This window comes from Cucurbita pepo, chromosome 8 (assembly GCF_057944985.1).
Source record: "Cucurbita pepo subsp. pepo isolate OVF chromosome 8, ASM5794498v1, whole genome shotgun sequence".
Lineage (NCBI taxonomy): Eukaryota > Viridiplantae > Streptophyta > Magnoliopsida > Cucurbitales > Cucurbitaceae > Cucurbita > Cucurbita pepo.
In genome coordinates this window covers 10929891-10950975 of record NC_141805.1, presented here as the reverse complement: position 1 = coordinate 10950975, position 21085 = coordinate 10929891, and the positions used below count along the sequence as shown (strand labels likewise).

The 21085-nt window shown below is 35.2% G+C and overlaps 4 protein-coding genes across 5 annotated transcripts; 2 read left to right on the top strand and 2 right to left on the bottom strand.

Annotated features, from left to right (window-relative positions):
- Positions 1 to 362: 362 nt before the first annotated feature.
- LOC111799600 (large ribosomal subunit protein eL24) lies at positions 363 to 2531 on the top strand. The gene is made up of 5 exons (XM_023683002.2): positions 363 to 486; positions 1129 to 1204; positions 1421 to 1522; positions 1976 to 2124; positions 2206 to 2531. Exons 1-5 carry the CDS (start codon positions 476 to 478, stop codon positions 2360 to 2362), a joined length of 495 nt encoding a protein of 164 aa, XP_023538770.1. The 5' UTR covers positions 363 to 475; the 3' UTR covers positions 2363 to 2531.
- Positions 2532 to 3786: 1255 nt separating this feature from the next.
- On the bottom strand, positions 3787 to 5964 carry LOC111800987 (putative homeobox-leucine zipper protein ATHB-51). Its single transcript, XM_023684934.2, has 3 exons — positions 5630 to 5964; positions 4747 to 5090; positions 3787 to 4390 (listed from the first exon to the last, which is right to left on the bottom strand). Exons 1-3 carry the CDS (start codon positions 5724 to 5726, stop codon positions 4115 to 4117), a joined length of 717 nt encoding a protein of 238 aa, XP_023540702.1. The 5' UTR covers positions 5727 to 5964; the 3' UTR covers positions 3787 to 4114.
- Positions 5965 to 12385: 6421 nt separating this feature from the next.
- On the bottom strand, positions 12386 to 15197 carry LOC111800966 (F-box protein PP2-A15). 2 transcript variants are annotated; one of them, XM_023684904.2, is made up of 3 exons: positions 14218 to 15197; positions 13934 to 14052; positions 12386 to 13073 (listed from the first exon to the last, which is right to left on the bottom strand). In XM_023684904.2, exons 1-3 carry the CDS (start codon positions 14530 to 14532, stop codon positions 12626 to 12628), a joined length of 882 nt encoding a protein of 293 aa, XP_023540672.1. In that variant the 5' UTR covers positions 14533 to 15197; the 3' UTR covers positions 12386 to 12625. The 2 variants fall into 2 exon arrangements, with proteins under 2 accessions (XP_023540672.1, XP_023540673.1); XM_023684905.2 differs by having other exon boundaries at positions 14221 to 15193.
- Positions 15198 to 18777: 3580 nt separating this feature from the next.
- Positions 18778 to 20674, top strand: LOC111799984 (uncharacterized). Its single transcript, XM_023683541.2, has one exon. It carries the CDS (start codon positions 19079 to 19081, stop codon positions 20498 to 20500), a length of 1422 nt encoding a protein of 473 aa, XP_023539309.2. The 5' UTR covers positions 18778 to 19078; the 3' UTR covers positions 20501 to 20674.
- Positions 20675 to 21085: the final 411 nt, after the last annotated feature.

Genomic DNA, 21085 nt, shown 5'->3' with positions numbered 1-21085 from the left:
ACCGTATGAAATTTATACTTCATTTAAAAAAAAAAAATTAAATAAATAAATAATATATATATATATATATATATATATATACATTTTCAGATCTGTGATAGAAACTTTTTAAATTTAATATTAATTTAACTTTTAATGAATAATGTGTTTTTAAATATATTTTTATGGTTTTCTTTAACAATTATTATTATTATTATTATTATTATTCTTATTATTATTTAGTTTATCGTTTTCTCTCAATTTCATCGGATAATTACTTTATAGCCCAGGCCCAATACTAAGCCCAAAGTCAAGAGTTGGGCCCAATACGAAGACCAAAGTCAAGAGTTGGGCCCAATACGAAGCCCAAAGTCAATAGTTGGGCCCAAAAGATTGTCCAACAATTGCAATATAAGCTACCGAGTCATTCGGTGAGATTTTGTCTCCTAGGGTTTTTCATCAACAGCGCGGCGGGAAGCTTAGTATCGCAGCGGCCATGGTTCTCAAGTTCGTCAAAATACTTCCATCTCTATTTTCATGTGTTCTTAGATCTGATGCCATATCCTCTGTTTTCGTTCTATATGTCGGCGTGTTTTTGTGGTTCTGTTTTCGCATTTGTACGTGCATTGTTCATGCTCGAGAGATCTAAGGTTTTGCGCGTGTTTGAAGTGAGAAATAGGCTTATTTTTAGAAGTCTTCCATTTGAGAAACTTTAAATCTTTAACAAAGTTCCGTGTTTTTCTTTTTGTGTGTTAATATAGTTACTTTACTTATGAGGCGTAATTACGGTTGCTATTTGCAATATGTCTGTGCACTGAGGTACTGGCGTGGTTAATTGGGACTGGCATCTGTTATGTTTTAATAACCTGGTTGGAAGGAAGTATTTCTGATGGACATTTAGGAACAGGATATGTAATTTGAAGGGGAAGGTTTAGAAGATGAGTTTTTTTCGTTTCTTGGACTTGTTATTGTAGTTTAATGTTTGAACAAACGGGTGTGGAATAATTGTCTCATAAACTAAGTTCGAGAACTTCGAGATTTACGTGCTTAATCTTGTTCATGGGCTCTGTATATGGGAAAAGAAGTATATGAGCTAGTAGCTTTTGAGTCATGAATTCTGCCCCTAATAGTTTGATACTGATTTTTCAGGACTGAGCTTTGTCGATTCAGTGGAGCCAAAATATACCCAGGGAGAGGCATCAGATTCATCCGGGCCGATTCTCAGGTGACTTTGGTTACTGTATTTTAGATTTTTTTGAGATAAACTGATTTTTTTTTAGTTTCAACTTTTAGTAAACGTTATAAACCCTTTCTTCTCTAATTAACCCCAACCTCTGCAATGGTGCTTGATTTTTTTGAGATAAACTGATTTGTTTGATTTATTTGAATTATTCTCTGTTTTCTCCTTGCTTGTTTGACATTTTTGCTGTCAATCCGTTAGGTGTTTCTCTTCGCCAACTCAAAATGCAAGAGGTACTTCCACAACCGGCTGAAGCCATCAAAGCTTACCTGGACAGCCATGTATAGGAAGCAGCACAAGAAGGTAATATTAAGATATTCTGTGGACACTTTCTTTTTCTTTGTTTTTTTTTTTTTTTTTCACGAGGACCGGTGAATGAAAATTATCTGGAAATACCAAATACCAACTCTCACGTGGATAATGATTCTCTTCATGCAAACTTGATTCCACTGAAAATAGTTAATCTCGAAACAATCTCACAATGGGGGATTACAAACTAGTCAGGTTTCTAGTCTACTGATGGGGTCTAATGTGGATTTAAGTTTCACCTTAACTCATATACTGAGCTCTAGGATTAGTTTTGCAAATACAAGTCACATTACTCAACATTTAAAGCCTTATAATTAAGTGTAACAACTAAATCCATACCTAAGAGATCTCACTTTAACCACATAGAGGAAGGCTTCTCTTTGAGTGTTGTGTTGCTGGCTTGCTGTGGGCTATTGATCTTTATCCATTTTATTTTGACATTTGCAGGACATTGCTCAAGAGGCTGTAAAGAAGAGGAGACGTGCCACCAAGAAGCCCTACTCCAGGTCCATTGTTGGTGCAACATTGGAAGTCATCCAAAAGAAGAGAGCCGAAAAGCCAGAAGTGCGTGATGCTGCTAGAGAAGCTGCTCTCCGGTTCGTCCTCTTAAGAATAAAGATTGAACTAGAATAGAAATTTTGTATTTCAGCTTATGAAGATTTTTGATTGAATTGCAGTGAAATTAAGGAAAGGATTAAGAAAACCAAGGACGAAAAGAAGGCCAAGAAGGCAGAAGTGATGGCCAAGTCACAGAAGGCGCCAGGTAAGGGTAACGTTCCTAAGGGAGCTGCACCCAAGGGTCCAAAGCTGGGTGGTGGCGGTGGAAAGCGTTGATCCTTCCATTAGGTTTTGTTTTGTCATTTAAATTGCCAGATTTGGTAGATAGGACAATCTGATAATTTTGCGTTCTTTTTTGTGTTATGAGAAGTAATCCGTATTAATTGCTAAACTTAATGTGCACTTATTCGAGTGGTTAATTTCCAGTTTAAATTTTATATTTGAAGTCAGAAGATTGATAAGATTATCTTCATTTTGATACTCTTAAGAAATGTTGGTTAACTAAATATAAACTTAGATCGTTGAATATGTTCATAGCTATGATGAAACGAGCTATAATTAATTGTTTTTGTTAAAAATTTTATATAATTCATGTTTTCCCTTGTCATATATTTTATAAAATATTATATTTATTTCAGTGTTTATTTTCAAGTTTTAAATACATTTAAAACACACTAATGTTTACATAAAATTTATCATTCAATGGTGATGGATAGATAACACACGTGTCGATGTACATTTATTGATGGATACAAAGCAAGCTGGTCTTGTCTTTATATATATATATATAATTATTTTTTTTTCTAAAAATTATTTCTTTTTACCAATTACTCTCATTTGTAATAATGTAATCGTTACTTTGATTTTTGTAACCATTTAGTTTTTGAACTTTAATATAAAATAATTAATTTTTACTATGATTTAGTTAAAATACTTCAATTTGCAATGATTGAGTTCCTATCCTTAAAATTATGACTAAGGTTTAATAAGAATTTTTAATTTAGGTCAATAAACTAGAGGATCCAACATGTTCCTATCTATAAAAAATGATGATTGAGGATGGGTGTTACCGCCATCGACTGTGCATGGGTACTCATATTCGGTGTTGCTACTCGTCAAATTGGCTGCTTCAAGTTACAGGGGTAAGAATCAATGTCCGTGGTGGGAATAATTTCCAACCAAGGCATTTCTTCAACCGCCACTTGGTCAATTCTTTCGGCCGTCGGCTCTAGTCAATGAAGCTCTTTCAGTCACCGACTATGTTTAAGACCGCCGAAGTTGAATCCACATTAATTTTCTTATAATGTTGTATAACTAACTATATCGAGTCATCGTTACCATTTCTCCCAACAATCCTCAACTGACTAGCCTCTTTTCCATCAAACAAATTTTACTACATATGTTTGCACCATGCTTGGGTATGTAAACATTCGACATAAAGTCAAAATGTAGCATAATTTAATAGTACCTTATGAGCACGTTTTCAACTTCATCCTCTTCTCCCACATTGAAACATTTTCATACTTAAAAAAAAAATGTATTAAACTTAAAAATAGAGCTAAAATTTTCAAGATTTCAATCAAAAAACTAAGAACAACATTATGATCCAACATAAACTCTAATTAGAATCAAATATGAACATATATCCTTAAAATCATTAAAAGCTCATCCAAACCTTAATAATTAAACAGATCAATCAATGAACACAAACACATAAATTAAATTTATTAAACTGGGATCTCATTAGATCAGCACAGAAAGTTCAGATCATATAACCTCAACTCTTTCTCAATAATTTTTTTTCATAAAATTCTCCATTTTTTTCCCTTATTATATAAAATAAAAAACACAGATTTGAGGTGGTATGATCTGAACTGTCCAAACAAATCCCAAGACCCAGATATTAGAAACTGTCAAATTTCAACACTATTCTCTAAAAAAAAACCCTAATTTAACCTCTCACTTCACAATCTTACTTCTTCATGAAATTAAAAAAAAAAAAAACAAAAAAGCCAAAGCAAACGAAGTTTACTGGGGATGATAAGACGATGGGAGTGTCCCCCAGAATGTTGGAGACATGGGGTTGTACTCCTCAGTGTTGAACACATAGTTGCACTGCTCCGGTGGCGTCGGGTATTGATTCGCTGCTGCTGCTGCCACCGCTGCCGCACTCGGCTTGCTCGAGCAGCCAGCTCCGACCGAGGTGCTCTCCACCGTCTCCTCCCCCGACAATTCAGTGTACACCGTCGACACTTGGTTCCTTGCAGTTTGAAGCTCTCTCAGCATGCTTTTTAGTTTCATTACCTACAAGGGTTAAAAGACGATATTCATCTTTTCTACATCCAGCGGTTCAAAACTGCCAATCACATTGACTAAAAAAGCCCTGAACTTTCTATTTCAAATGCAACGAAATTGTGTAAAAACGAACGATTTATGAGACATATTCGAGATCGAACCAAGTATAGACAAACCCTAATTCAATTCTCTAAAGCTGAAGTACTTTTTATGATTTAAAAGCACTTATTAATGATTTATGAGATATATTACAAGTAATTTTGTTATAAAAAGCCCATAATTTAGTTCACTAATTAAGTTGAGATCTTAAAAAGATTTGAAAAAAAAAAATTGAACTTCATAGATCAAGGGGAAAAAAAGCATACCTCCTCTTGAAGCTTATGTTTCTCTCTAGAAATGGCATCGAACTCTTGTTTGAGAGTGTCGTAGAGGTGCTCGAGTTGCTTCGCCTTCCACCGCGCACGGCGGTTCTGGAACCAAACAGCGATCTGGCGCGGCTGCAGACCGAGCTCCTTGGCCAGCTTCTGCTTCCGGTCGGGATCGAGCTTGATCTCCTCCTGGAAGCTTTGTTCGAGTGAGTCGAGCTGCTCGCTGCTCAGCCGCTTCTTCTTCTCCAAATTTCCATAGCTGTTCATGTCCATCCCTGGAACCAGCCCTTGCAACACCGTCTCCGACGCCCCCGCCATCGCCGAATGCTTCACATCTATGCCTGCTCATGAAAGCAAAACCCCAGAGACAAGATCAATAAAACTCTACAAATCTTTCAACTATTTCATATAATTAATTATATCCTCCATGGATCTGCAAGAGAATCATGTTCGAAAAACATGAAACATTCATTAAAAAAACCACCTCCATTTCAGATCTTCGATTATCCGTTCGTTTAGTGACAGTTACTTGTCGGGAAAAAAAAAAAACACAAAAAAAACACAGAAAAGAACAATTTAAAAAAAAACACCTAAAAAAGTGGAAAGATAAGATTTTTCTGATCTGGGTGTCATTATTTTTAAGTTTATAACCACTAGAACAAATCAAATAAACAAAAAAACAAATTCATTAAAAAAAACACACAAAAAAGAACAATTTTTTTTGTAAAAAAAAAACACCTAAAAAAGTGGAAAGATGAGATTTTTCTGATCTGGGTGTCATTAATTTTAAGATTGTAACCACTAGAACAAATCAAACAAACAAAAGAACAAATTCATTAAAAAAAAAAAAAAAAAACCCCTCAAGAACACTGAATATTACCCTGATACTGTTCAAGATTATAGTTATAGAGAAACCCAAATGAAGATTCCGGCGCTCGAGAAACAAAGGGTCTGAAACTTCCGGTGGCCCACTCCATGTTTTCCGGTCTCCGGTGAAATTTTCCGATCAGATTAGCTTCAAATGTGGAAGATGGAAGTGAGGGTTTTGAGTGAGAATTGAAGCTACAAATAGAGAGAGAGAAACAGAGAGAGGAGAGAGAAATTGAACTTTAGGGCAATTGAAAATTAGGGCTACAAATGAGGAGGGTGAGAGTCATCAGTGTTGAAAAGTGTTCATATGCCTTTGCTCTCTACTGTTTATCACTTTTCTTTTTTCTTCCCTCCTCTCTATTTTTCTATATATATATATATATATATATATATATATATATATATATATATACATACATAAATGCTATATCTTATCCACCAAAGAGAGAGAACGCAAAGAAAAAACAATCAAATACCGTGTAGAACGACGTAACTATTATCTTTAAAATCATTGTTTTATCGTCACGAATTAAAGTTTTAATTTTTACGTCGTATAATGATAAACTATATTATTTCAATTTCTTCCAAAGAAAAAAAAAATGATATTTCAATCATTTTAATGCTTTTTTTTTTTTTTACCTATTTTAACGGGTTCTTAAAAAATTAATTTGGGTGTGTGTGACGGTGAACTATATTATTCTAATCTCGTTAAATAATTTTTTTAGAGCGATAATGTATTATATGTACTTAATTAAGAGTATTTGGATAAAGTTGAAAAGCTATATCTTAGTGACATAATACAATTAATTAAACTAAGTAATCTGTATTATATATTTTGACATGAGTTTTAATTAACTTCATTATTATTATTATTATTATTATTATTATTATTATTATTTATTTTTTTTTTTTTTTGTAGGTGGACCATAATTATTAATGTCAACTTTATGAGTAATGTAATAATTAGTGTGTGATTAATTTTTTATTTTCAAATATTCTAAATTCACTTTTAAAAAATAATAATTATTTAGTGATTTTATATTTTTAAAACATTTTTTAAGAATTAATAAATAAAAAGCTTTATATCGAGTTTTATTAATTTTCTTTTAATTTTAATAACCAAATTAAAATAATTTAAGCTTTTTTTAATTTTTATAATTAATACTTAAGGCCCCACCAAAATAAAAAGGCTAGATGATTAAGGGTAAATTCATAATCATAATTAATTGATAATCTCTCCCCTCTTAAATATTTATTTATTCATTTGAAAATATATTTTTATTATTTTTTTGTGACCCACTAATTAATTATTTTAAAATATATATTAATTAGTTAATTTGAATTATAAAATTTGTGTAAGTGGACCCAAAATTAGCAAATCTGTTTGACTTTGTTTCTTAGCCTAATACTAAATCTTCCCTTTTAAAACTAGAGTCAAATGGATTTGGTAATTTGTTTAGTTTTATAATAATTTTCTTAATTAATCCATAATTATTCCATAAATTAATTAACCACTAATTTATTTATTTTTATTATTATTAGGTTTCAAATAATGTATTTTAATATATTTTTATATTTATTTACTTACTTTTTGAGTTCGAGCACGACAAAAAATTAATTTGAATTTAATGGAGACATACTCATAACTACTTGTCGTGAGAGAAGCCATTGCATTTAAATCAAATCACCGGGATATTTTAAATATATTTAAATTGATAAATTAGATTAAAATCAACGTGAATATAGTTCAATAGAGTTAAAATTAAATAAAGAGATGAATTTACATAAATGTACATTTGTTGTTGGAGTTAGAAATAGTGTTGAGGTGAAAGTTTTGAATTTTCATTCAAAGCTGAGTCTGCTATTTACTAAGAGAGAAACAGAGTTTGAAGTCTTGAAGTGGGCAATAACGTAATAATGGAGTTCCCCATTTATGTACTTGTTTCAACAATCAACCCACTTTCATCAATTCCTCTTAGGGTTTCGGTTCAGTAAAAAAAAACATAGACGTAGATCTAAACGTGTAACGCTCGAAATAGATAAAAATGGTCCGTTTTAACAAAAATAATTGGTTAAGACGTGTGTCTTTAATGTAGAGATCGAATATCTGAACTTAGAAAAACAGATTATACATGTAACAGTCTAAGCACACCGCTAGCATATATTGTCTGTTTTGACCTGTTATGTATGTCGTTAGTCTTACGATTTTTTAAAACGCGTATCAGAAATGTTTCGTTCTTCTCTCCAGCAGATGTGTGATCTCACAATAGAGTGAAAGGGTAACGAGTTAACAACGTTTTGTTAAGCTTATAAATATTATTTTCATCTACATGATTCTGTTTTATTTTTTTTTTTATTTTTAAATGTTTCAAAATTAAAACAATAGTTTTTTAAAACATGATTCAAAACAATTTCGATTTGTCTTTCAATATATGTCGGACATAATCGTCGTATTTAAAAAAAGAACACGAGTCATCCCTAAATACTATAAGCATTTAATAATGACACAAATTTATAACTAATATTTTTTTGTAAAATGTTTATAAATTAAAATAAAAAAAACATTTAAAAAACAAGCTTTCTTTTTATTATTGTTTACATGAATAAAAAAATTAACTAATATTAAAAATTATTTTTAATATATATATTAATTCCAATATAAATTTAAGATAGTAATAACAATATCTATAAATGAGTTTTGAACTAAAATGAATTAACAATTAATTTAAAATACAAAAATATTTTAATTTTTAAAATTGAAATACCGAGATTTCGGTTTTTTCATATTCCAGCATTACTAAAAAATTAATATGTTAAATCATTTTTTAGACAAATAATTTATATGAATTAATATTTTATATATATATATATATATATTAAAAGACAGTTACAACTGAACAAGTATTGTATGTATTTATGAGGGATAAGTATAGGGTATTTCAATTTGGTGTCGGAAAAATAAATAAGTAAATAAATAATAACAATAAAAGGTTTTTAATTAATTAATTTTACGGTGGAAAATAAAATATGAACAGCTAACGGCACGATAGAGACGACACAACGCAACTACCCAATTATATGTTTTTTTATATTTTTATTTTTTATTTTGGGAAAATATATGTTTGTTTGTTATTGTCCCTTCCAGTGTGTTTTTCGATTTTGTTTGTTAATTTAAAAAAAAAAAAAAAAAAAGATTTAACCTTTTTCGTGATATTTTAATATTTTTTTAATTATATTATTAAATACGGTTTTTTCCTTTTTAAATAATTTTCTCCAATAAGACCTATTTTTTTTTTTTTTTTTTAGTTTTAAAATATAGTTTGAATTTTAAAGATTAAAAAATATTCTAAACATGAGTAAACACATTTAAGTTTGTGTCTAAAAGATAGAATAAATCTTTTTAAAAAATATTTAATAAATCTTTAAATTTTGTATCTAATAGATTAATGTTTCAATTTTGTGTTCAAGACCCTTTGAAAATTCCGACGTCACTAGAAGCAAGAATACTATAAAATTGAAGGACTTATAAGAAAAGTTTTTTAAGGTTTAGAAACCAAAAAAGAATGAGATTCCACATTGGTTGTTACAACGCTGTAGAAATCTCTCCCTAACAGACATGTTTTAAAATCGTGAAGCTGACGACAATACGTAACGGGCCAAAGCGGACAATATCTACTAGTAGTGGGTTTTAGATGTTACAAATTGTATCAGAGCCAGACACCAGACGGTATGCCAACAAATAATACGCTGGTCCCTAGGATTGTGAGATCCTACGTTGGTTGGAGAGAATAACGAAACATTCCTTATAAGAGTGTAGAAACATCTCCCTAGTAGATGCATTTTGAAAGACGATACGTAACGGGCTAAAACAGAGAATATCTACTAGGAGTAAGTTTGAGTTGTTACGGTAAGAATGACGAGTAACGAGTGAGGAGTGTGAACATTTTAAAAGCATATATTATAAACCAACCACCAATTAGGAATGGGTAAGGATTTGAATGAGAAGAAGGCAAAAATGTGCAGACATAGCCGTGCCTAATGCCTACAAACTTTATAACCTAAAGATTCACATTGCAAAATCAATACATATAATAATAATATTACATTTCAGCCTGCCTGGTCCCAGCCATGGGGTTGGTGAAATTAATTTATATCCCAACCCCCCCTATTCTTCATATTTACACGCAACCCCCTCTCAAATTTAATATTTTCTTTCTATTTTCATATTTATTTTCTTCATTTTTTATTTTACATTCCAATCAAAATTCTGAATTTTCTATTTTTTAATTACTGTACGATTATGATTGGAATAGTAAATTCTAATTTAAATTCCTTAAATATTTCATAAATTGACGGTTAAAAGGGCTGTATTTTATTTATTTTTATTTTATTTTTTCAATTTGAATATAGCTCAGCTAATTAATATTAATTTACTAATATTTTATGAGATTGTTCGGGGTATTTGAAATATTCTTCTTTTAAAAAAAACATGAGACCAAAAACTTTAATAAAAGTATTAAATAGTAAATGGAAAAATGTGACAAACATTATTCTAAGTTGTTGTGGGTCTGAAAACGCAGCAAAAAGGACAATGCAGTGACTGCAATTGTCTGCGCAGTACTTCAGACAAACAACTTTGCTTAGGATTTCTTCAACTTTGTTTTCTTATTTTTCAAGTATTTCATCATTTGTAAAGCTATTTATCAATGTGGGCGGTTAGGTTCGACATGTTTCGAGCTTTTAATTTTGGAACGAGTTGATTTGGTGTTTCGAATTGGATCGATCTATGTTGAGCTTGTTTTGCTTGTATTGATGTTTGAGTAATTTGTACATTTTCTCTTTATTTTTCAACTATATTTTTCCGTCTATCCATTTAAAGCATTCATACACGCGGCATCGTGTGTGATATGTTACGTTTTAGGTTAAGTTGTTTCATTTAAATCATGGGGAAAAGAAAGACGAGAATGGGAGAATGATTAGATTACTCGTAGTGAGAGCTGGATTTTTGTAATGTATGAGAAAATTGAATCGGGATCTTATCAATGGATTGCTGATCTTCTAGAGTAGGGGTAACATATAACATATCAGACCCACCGCTAGCAGATATTGTCTGTTTTTCTCTGTTACGTATCGTCATCAGCCTCACAGTTTTAAAACATGCCTGCCGTGGAAAGGTTTCCACACTGAATGTTGTGTTTCCCTCTCCAACTGATGTGGGATCTCACAATCCACCCTTTTTGGGAGCCAGCGTTCCTCATGGGCAGACCGCCACGCCATCAACCTCACAGTTTTAAAACACGTTTGCCGAGGAAAGGTTTCCGCACTGAATGTTGTGTTTCCCCCTCCAGCTGATGTGGGATCTCACAATCCACCCTTTTTGGGGGTCAGCGTCTTCATGGGCAGACCGCCAGGTGTCTAACTCTAATACCATTTGTAACAACTCAAGCCCACCGCTAGCAAATATTGTCCGCCTTAGCTCGTTACGTATCGTCGTTAGCCTCACGATTTTAAAACGCGTCTATTATGGAGAGAGTTTAGCCCACTCTGACTAGTATCTTGCACTGTTCAGTGCCGGACTCTAATACCATTTGTAGCCCAAGCTCACCGCTAGTCAATATTATCAACTTTGGCCCGTTAGTATCGTCATCAATCTCACAATTTTAAAACGTGTCTACTAATGAGAGATTCCACAATAATGAATTCTCCATCGAGAAGAAATATATTGTGTTGGGTGGCTGGAATCCTTTAGGGTCAATCGAACAAGTCGACAATAAGCAGAAGATGCTGAGCGAAGTAGTTGCCTTGAAGAACATAATTAATCCGAACATCAACTACAAATGAATAAGATTCGACTCGAAGAGCTGGAGAGAACAACAGGTAACGAATGAGGACAAGCAAAAGACTAAAAAAGGCCTCCAATTGCAAAGGCTTGAATCTAGAGAAGCCTAAAGGCATATCTAAATGGAAAGTGAGTAAAGAAATTATTAAATGATACATTCCAAACACAAGGTAGCACTCTTTTTGTTCATACATCTATAGCCATAAACAGTGATAAGAACTGATCATAAGTGCTTTATTTCAGTCCAAGTTTGAAAATAAGAACTATTAGCTTGATTTGAACAAACATGAACACTGACTTTAAACCAATCGACCTTATTAATCGATCCAAAGCGTTAAATGCTTACTTGGTTCAAAACCAACCCCACCATAACCAAACTAGCACATCATTAAAACTACTTTTGAAGTTGCTAAAGAGACAAGAAACTGATTCGTTCTTCTGCTTTAAAAGCAATCGGGTCATGGTGGTTTCGGTTTGTCCTCTAATCCAAGAAGGTAAGAGCTTTGTTTATGCTCAGTACTTTCTTCTTAATCTAAAGAATTCAACAAGAGTTTCGAGTTTCTAGACGTGTTCTGTAACAGCCCAAGCTCACTGCTAATAGATACGGGCTTCCCCTCAATGTTTTTAAAACGTGTCCACTAGGGAGAGTCTTCCACACCCTTATAAAGAATGTTTCGTTCTCCTCTCCAACCGATGTGGGATTTCATAATAACAGTTCGGAGTCCAGCTTCAAACCGAAACAAATTTCAGTGAAGCTTTATCGAAAAAGAGCTTCCAAATCATGTAATGAACATAACTAAGCATCAGATATCTCAAGAGTGTTCACATCAGAGAAGAGATATAAGCAGTAAAGTCTTTAAGTTTCTATCAGGAAAATTGATAAAACTCGATAAACTGAACCGAACACAGAGACAAACCAGTTCGAAGAAGCAAAGAAATCAGTCGAATCCTCCTAATTCATGTCGGTCTCGAGTTAATTGTACAGAACGTAACAAAACTGATGAGTTTGTATGATAACAGAATGTACATAAGCAAAAAGGAAAGAACGCATACCTATCAGGGAAAACCAAGACAACGTCCTCCCAAATATCAGAAGCCTAAAAATGGTGTAACCTGTAAATTTCCAAGTTATAATCTTCTTCTGTTGACTACTCTTTCTGGGATTCCTCATTTTTTACGATCTTTCAAGATACTCGGAACGATAAATACAGAATCTACACAAAGCCCGCCTTTCGAATGCGTGCAGTCAATCTGTTTCATGGAAAATCTTATTTCCGTGGCTGATCCCGACTTGTCGACCAAAAATTCGCCTACCTTGTATTCTATCCAACACCCACGCTTACGGTGTCCACTTACATCAATAAACCCGTGCTCGTCTAAACAGAATTCATGCGTTGCTTGCTGTCCATCAGAAGTAGACATTTCAAACCGTACTGGCTTTACGCCCCAACCGTGAGTATGCTCGAAGCTGCATGTACGTCGACCAAGCCGCTTATAAAACCTTCCAAGGTGAAGTCTGAAGGTCAATGTATAGATATCAGCAGGAAATGGGAATTTTACCATCCCATCTACTTCAAACCACCAAATTTGCTGCAGATATGCCACAACATTGAACCTGAAAAGATCGAGCAACATAAGAGTCGTGCTGCTGTTTCGTAAGATCGTAACACTTAGCTAAATAACAACCGATCAAACATGAATTCTAGCAACCCTGCTCGATGGAAATCTCGTTGCTCTGATTAAAAAGCTTATCAAGCCTATTTGCATCATGAACTATCTCAAGAACATCATATAAACATTCATAAATTACCAGAACAAGAACCATAGCAGCGCCTAAGAGCAAACAAATAATTCAGAAACCTATTCAAAAGACATCTTAAAACAAAACCAAAGCAGAATTTTCCATGTTCATCATAGCCAAAGAACAGACTATAAACTATCCCCTTATTGTCCATCAACGGCCAGTTTACGCACGAAAAGATGTTTCAACGAATATTCGTTCTATCCTAACGACTGCCTCGACAAATAAACAAAATAATCAGAAGAAACCAAAGGAGTCCATGCATTCAATATAAGTCACTCACCTTATCTGTTCATAGTTGAATCTTCCATCAAAATGCTACCAATCTCTTTTGCAAGAACGATTAAAATTTTCATTACTTGAATGGATTGCCTAATTTAAACTCAATTGAAGAACAAAAAGGCTACATACACCAACTAAAAAAGCTAAACTCGTTTGATAACTATTTGGTTTTCTCGTCAATTCTCTACGATGAATCTAAACTCTCTTACGAAAATATTGAAAATCTTTCGGGCAAGAAACTCCTCGTTCCGAAGAAGAGTGCCACCCCTCGAGGCGTTTAGGTGAGCCAAATTCCAAAAACGAAGATAAGTTCTTAGAAACTAGTATTCAAAACTTGGATAGAACAAGAAAAAATTTGGAAAGTTTGAAGCTAAGAACAATTCAAATCTAACCGAGACTCTTCAGTGGGAATCCAATTCCAGTATCTTCTGTCATCAATTCCAGTAATAGCCATGGCCTTAGCTGATATCGACATGCAAATCCTTCCAGTGATTCTATCCAGCCACACCTCCTGAAAAATGGTTCAAAATTCCATGAACAAACATAGCTTCCTCCACAAATTAGAACTCCCAAATTCACAAAAGAATCAAACATCAAAACCCTAACAAATAAATTCCAACCCAGAAAAGAAATAGCAAAAACGAAATGAAATGCGGCGATAGGGAAGTCGACGAACCACCTTATTTCCACCATCGAATGGAACTGGACGAGATAGCAGAGCATAGATATCCTTTTTGGACAGATTTTGGTACCGTTCGGGAGGCAACAAATCGAGAAGATCTTGATAATTCGAGGGCAATTTCGATTCCCAAACGGCATCCGATGAAGCGGCGCCGCGAAACGCCCTGTTTAGCCGAGCGAGGTTACAAATCTCCGGCGGAGTAAGGTAAAGAAAAACACAGGCGACACAACTCTCCGGTATGTCGCCGAGGCCAGGACCGATGGTGGAGCCATTGGTCACTTCACTCAAGTTCGAGAGCGAAGCTCCCATCGACGCCGATTCCGAAATCAAAACCTCAAAATTCAGCAAATTCTACAGGTCATCGCATCATCATCATCACCGGCACAAAAAACATTCAAGATTGGATTAAAAATAATAACAAAAAACAAAATCAAAACCACGACCCTCGTCCGGCGGTTTCAGGTCCTTGAAATCCGGACACGGATTTCGATGAAAACCCACAAAACAAATACAAATTCGAAAGCGAACTTTTGCCTTTTCCGGACAGGAAAGTGAGGGAAAAGCAAATGGAGGCAAAAGGGTATGGCGAGCTACAAAAAGCAACACAGAGAAACGAAACGAAACCAAACGAAACCAAACGAAACAAGTCAAATTAGGATAAAGAAACCACCGAATCGAAGAATTTGGAGCTCTTCCAAGGGCTCACGCAGATGGGTTCGGTGCGACAAGTGGGCACGGAAATGGGCCGTGAGAAATTCAGAACAGGGCAGGGAAATGGACGTGGAAGGAGAGGAGTGGTAGGCGGTTGAAATTTACAGCGTTGGGATGGGTTTTGTTTATTTGTTTTTCCCTTTTGGTTTCAGCCATTGGAGAACTTGGAAGCCCCACTGCGACACTAACTACGGATCGTGGAGGACGGGCTTTGAGATCTCTCGCCTCGTTAATGGGTTATCAAGTTCTATGACGCAACGCCACAGGAGACACCTTTTCTTATTCTACTTTTTTTGGTTTACACATTTTGAGTATGTTATGATTTTGTGATATCAATAGCATATGGTGGATGTGATATATGATTCAAAAGGGTTTTTTTAAATGTATGTTCGGATATCTAACCACGTGGTTGAACGTATACATGAGATTACATGTCGAATTTTCGAGGAAAATTAAACATTTTTTATAAGAGTGTGGAAACTTTTTTCTAGTAGACACGTTTAAAAATCTTGAGGGAATATCTATCGTAGATTTGGGTCGTTACAAATGGTATCAAAGCTAAACACTGAGCGGTGTGCTAGCAAGGACATTGGGACCAAAGGGGTGAATTGTGAGATCCTACATCGGTTGGAAAGAGGAAGCCTGAAAAGGAAAACACAATATATACTAGTAGTGGGCTTGGGGGCATTACAAATGGTATCAGAGCCAGACACCGAGCGGTGTGCCAGTGATGGCCAAGGGGGTGGATTGTGAGATCGTACGTTGGTAGGAGAGGAGAAGCTTGAAAATGAAAGCCTAAAAAAGACAATATATACTAGCGGTGGTCTTGGGAGCGTTACAAATGGTATTAGAGCAAGACACTGAACAGTGTGCCAACGAGGACGTTGTGGTCAAGGGGCTGGATTGTGAGATCTCACATCGGTTTGAGAGTGGAACTAACTTTCAATTCACAATTTAAGCATAGTTCAGTTGATAAGATATTAACTGCATCCGAAAGAGGCTCATGGGCTATCTTTCTTCATATAAATAGTCTTTCACGGTAAATTTAGTCTCTATGTTAGGCCTTCTAACCTAACCGCTTAAATTTTGTATAGTATAGGGATGATACACCTAATAACGCCATAAAATACCCTATTCTTTTTAAAAATATTCTCCTAAATTTTATTATTGAAAAATAGTAATATATTTGAATTTCCAGTATTATTAACCACGTGAATATATTTAAACAAATCAAACAAGTCTTTATCAAAATTAATTAAAATAGTATAAAATGTCGGGTTAATTGATTGATGTGACGATCCAAATTAATATCTTTGGCGTCTCATAAAAAATTCACGTGTAATATTATTTCCTTAAAAAATATATTTTTTCAAAAAAATTATGAGAAATATATCGACCTGATCAGATATTTGTGATGGAAAATTATTGGGCATAATTATTAGTTTATTTTGAAAATAAATTTGTCTTTAATTTTAAAATTATGATTAAATTGTCTAGAAAATAATATTAATCTCCATTTATTTTTGAAGGAGTGAATCTTGAATTATAAAAATTGTGGAAATATTAATAATTTAAAATTTTAAAATGGTTATAGATAAATTGTGAATGAAAATATAAATAGCAATAAAACAAATATTTATATTTGGTTTTGGGTTTTGGGCCTAACAATGTCGGCCCAAAATGAATGTGGATTACTTCAAGCGGCCCAATTTTATTTTATTTTTTATTTTATTTTTTATAATCTCACAAACAAAAAGGTTATGGGAAATATAAATTATAAAACAAGAATTAAAGTTATATTATAATTTTTTATTTTTTATTTTTGGTTATTTTTCTTCATCATTGTGTTTTATTTTGAACCTTACCTAAATGCATCGATGACGTGGAGAGGCACAAAAGAAAGTTGGAAGTTGGTCGAGAATGTTCGGCTATGGTAAAAACTTATAAACGGTGGTAGGAAGTGATATTTGGGACCATTTATTTTACCGTAGTAAATATTTCTCTATGGAGGAAAGTCTTTGGCTGCACGTTTGATGTTGATGGCTTCTTGTGCTCGATTTTGTACGTTATGGTCGATGTGGAGTCAAAAGACTGATAGGCTACATTTTCACAATTGTTACAGTGAGACCTTACATCGGTTGAAGAGAGGAACAAAACATTCCTTACAAAGACGTGGAAACCTCTCTTTAATAGACACATTTTAAAATTTTGAAGGAGAGCTCGAAAGGAAAAACCCAAAGTAGATAACATCTGCTGCACTGGGCGGTGTGTCAATGAGGACGTTCAGCTCCTAAGGAGGGTGGATTGTGAGATCGCGCATTGATTAGAGGGAAGAATGAAACATTTCTTATAAGGGTGTGGCTGAAAATAAACATACAATTGGAGAGGAGATGGTATGAACCAAGAGATATCAATCCTATGATATATTTCAATGAAGATGTGAACAAAATATTGTTGATATTATCAAAAGATATTTCAATTCATGCCACATTGAAGAAGCCTATTTCGAAACTGGGATGAAAGATTTGAGTTCTATATAGTCTTTCAAACGTCTACTGCACTCACGCCTTGTGGTTCCTATTCGAAACTTCTTTCTCGGATTTTGACAAAAAAAAAAGCAAAAAATCTTTGCATTTAAAAAGGGTCGAGTGCTCCCCTTTCCTCTTTAGGGCTCCTACTGCTGCCCGGTTCTTTTCTCATTTTGAATTAGAATAGGTACAACCCAATTCATACGATAATAAAGTTTCATGTTATAAATTTTGAGTGGATTACAATTTAGAGTAATTTAGAGTTATTTATTTCATTAATGTATTTTAAGATTTTTTAGTTACTTTATTACAATTACATAATGGTTAATTATGGCTATTAAGTATGAATGTTACTACTCTTGGAATGACTTTAAAAGGTTTGATTTTGAGACTATATAAAACCATGTATGTTGTATTTGTAAGTAGACTGGAAAATATATATAAAAGGAGCATTTGTGCTCTCTTTAGCCAATCGCTAAGTTTATTTGCAATTCTATAGTTTAGATTGTAGGTAGAATCATTCAAGCTCGACATGATCAATGTTGCTTGTGGAGTGATTCGAATCTCAAACAAGTGTTCTTGCATTGAAATATTTGATCAACAAGAATCATTCAAGCTAGATATGATCGATCTTGATTGTGGAGTGATTCAAATCTCAAACAATGTTCTTGCCTTGAGATATTCTATCAATAAGGTAATCCAAATCTTACTTTCCTTGCAGTGATTTCCATATTAGGAGATTCTACATTGATTGAAAATAAACATGACATCGAAGACATTGGGTCCCTAGTAGACGTATTTTAGAATTGCGAGATTGATGATAATACATAACGGGCTAAAGCAGATAATATCTCTTGTGAAACGTAGATATGATTTTTTAAAAGATCGCAAAAGTGGAAGGAAACGTCACAATAACGAAAGCTATCCAGAAAAGGTAACAAAAAAAAGGTATCAAGAGAAAAGACATATAATGCGAACTTGTATTGTACGAAAACTACACGATATTTGTTAGATGTAACGGATCGGCTCTCGTGCCCGGAGCATCTTTTCATTAATAAGGCATTTGTGTGGGAGCAAATTAAAATTTAATACATGAATTAATGTATAAAAAAAATTAAAAATTTCAAATGCAAAAATAAAAATATTTTAATTAATTTAGACAAAAAGATATTTAAATTCAAAACAATGATAAAGTCACACAAGAGTTGACCAAAGAAGAAATAAGAAAGAGAGTGGAAAAAAACGATGTGTGTAATGGCAAAGGCGTTTTACCAAACCAAACAGCCACTCACAAACCCTATTCAACTTTCTCTCTTCTCAATCCTGTGGGTTTCTTCTTGTTTCCAAATTTCCACCAACGCCGCTGCCTCTCAAAACCATGGGCGGTTTTCTGTCAACCCAATACCGCTATCCGCTCTCCCAAAACCGGCTGCCCCTTCTTCTATCTATATACCTTCTCTTTCACTTTCTCTCACTCGCACGATCCCATGAACCCACCGTTCTTCTCTCTCTCTCTAGAATAAGATTCTTCTGGTTTTGAGGGATTTCTGTTTCTGGGTTTGGTTCTATTTCTGGAATTTGTAACGGCGAATCGGAGGAATTTGGGTGTGGTTTTAATGGAAAGCGATAGTTTAGGAGGCGACGTTGGAGGCGGTGGCGGTGGCGGAGGCGGAGGCGGAGGCGGAGGAGGGATGTTTTCCGGGATGAATTCGGCAATGTTGGGATTGGATTTACCTCTTCATCCACACCCTACGAATGCCCCGAATTCTCACCAATTACATCACCCTTCAATGGTGTCTTACGTCCCACAAAAGCCGCAGCTCCAACAACAACCGCCGCCTACCGCCGTGAGATACCCTTACCCTGCGAAGCCCAAGCCGCAGCAGTCGAATCTCAGCGATGATGAGGAGCAGGGGTTCGCGGTGGAGGACGGCAACAGCGATGGAAAGAAGAAGATCTCCCCATGGCAGAGGATGAAATGGACGGACATGATGGTCCGGCTGTTAATCACGGCGGTGTTTTACATCGGCGATGAAGGTGGGACAGAGCAAGCGGACCACGCCAGCAAGAAAAAACCAGTGGGACTGCTGCAGAAGAAGGGGAAATGGAAATCGGTTTCCAGAGCGATGATGGAGAAGGGATTTTACGTTTCGCCACAGCAATGCGAAGACAAATTCAACGATTTAAACAAAAGATATAAACGAGTTAACGACATTTTGGGGAAGGGAACCGCTTGCAGAGTCGTCGAGAATCAAACGCTATTGGATTCGATGGAATTAACACCAAAAACGAAGGAAGAAGTTCGAAAATTACTCAATTCTAAACATCTATTCTTCAGAGAAATGTGCGCTTACCACAACACTTGCCGTCACAGCACTGGCAACAACGGCGGAGGAGGCGCCCATCCTTCTCCGGACACTGCAGCAGAACCACCCTCCCACCTTCAACAACACCACCAACAACAACAACAACAACGATGCTTCCACGCGACGGAGACCGCCGCTGCCGCGGCGACAGTAGGAGCGGACGGAGATGACGAAGATGAGGACGACGAAGAAGACGAATCGGAGGAAGATGAGGATGACGAGGAGGAGGAGGAAATTGAAGGAACTTCGAGAGGTCACGAAGAGGAGGATGAGACGGAATCGAGGAAGCGGGCGAGGAAAGGGGGGATTGCAGTGGCGGCGATGCAGCAATTGAATGCAGAGGTGATCGGAGTGCTGCAAGACGGGGGGAGGAGTCCGTGGGAGAAGAAGCAGTGGATGAAGAGCCGGTTGATTCAGCTTGAAGAGCAACAGGTGAACTACCAATCGCAGGCGTTCGAGCTGGAGAAGCAGCGGCTGAAATGGCTGAAGTTCAGGAGCAAGAAGGAGAGGGATATGGAGAGGGCGAAGCTGGAGAACGAGAAGAGAAGGCTGGAGACGGAGAGGATGGTGCTGATGGTGAAGCAGAAGGAGTTGGATTGGATGGATATGCACCATTATCAGCAGCAGCATTCCTCCAACAAGCGAGGCGATCCATCGTCGATTACAGGTTGAAGACGATGAAGAAAGGGGATTAGGGTTAGGGCTTCAAAATCAGGGGATGTAAATTTACTAATTTTAGAACAAACTGTATAATCAATCACCCTTAGTTTTGTTCTCATGATTTATTTTTTAATAATTTATTCTCCTTTCAATATTATTTAAAAATATGAATTATTTAACTATCCATTTCTCGCTTTTGGTGGTCTCACTGCCGCGTATCACAATGGAGACTGTTAGACGAACACAACTCTCTACAATGGTATGATATCGTCCACTTTGAGTATAAAGCTCTCATGACTTTGCTTTGGGTTTCCCAAAAAGCCCCACACCAATGGAGTTAGTATTCCTCGCTTATAACCCCATGATCATTCCCTAAATTAGCGGATGTGGGACTTCCATCATCCAACAGAGACTTCGGTTCGAGTGAGTGCAAGCTTATATGCATTCAAAAACCAAGCAGACAGCTGAGTTCGCATCTATAAGTATCAGGTATAGGTACCTCTAAGCCACACCCAAATGAACTGAGTTTTGAAGCAACCAGAAGAATTACTCCGATCCTAAATGAGGCTTATTTAGGTCGTGTTATAAATGTCCGAG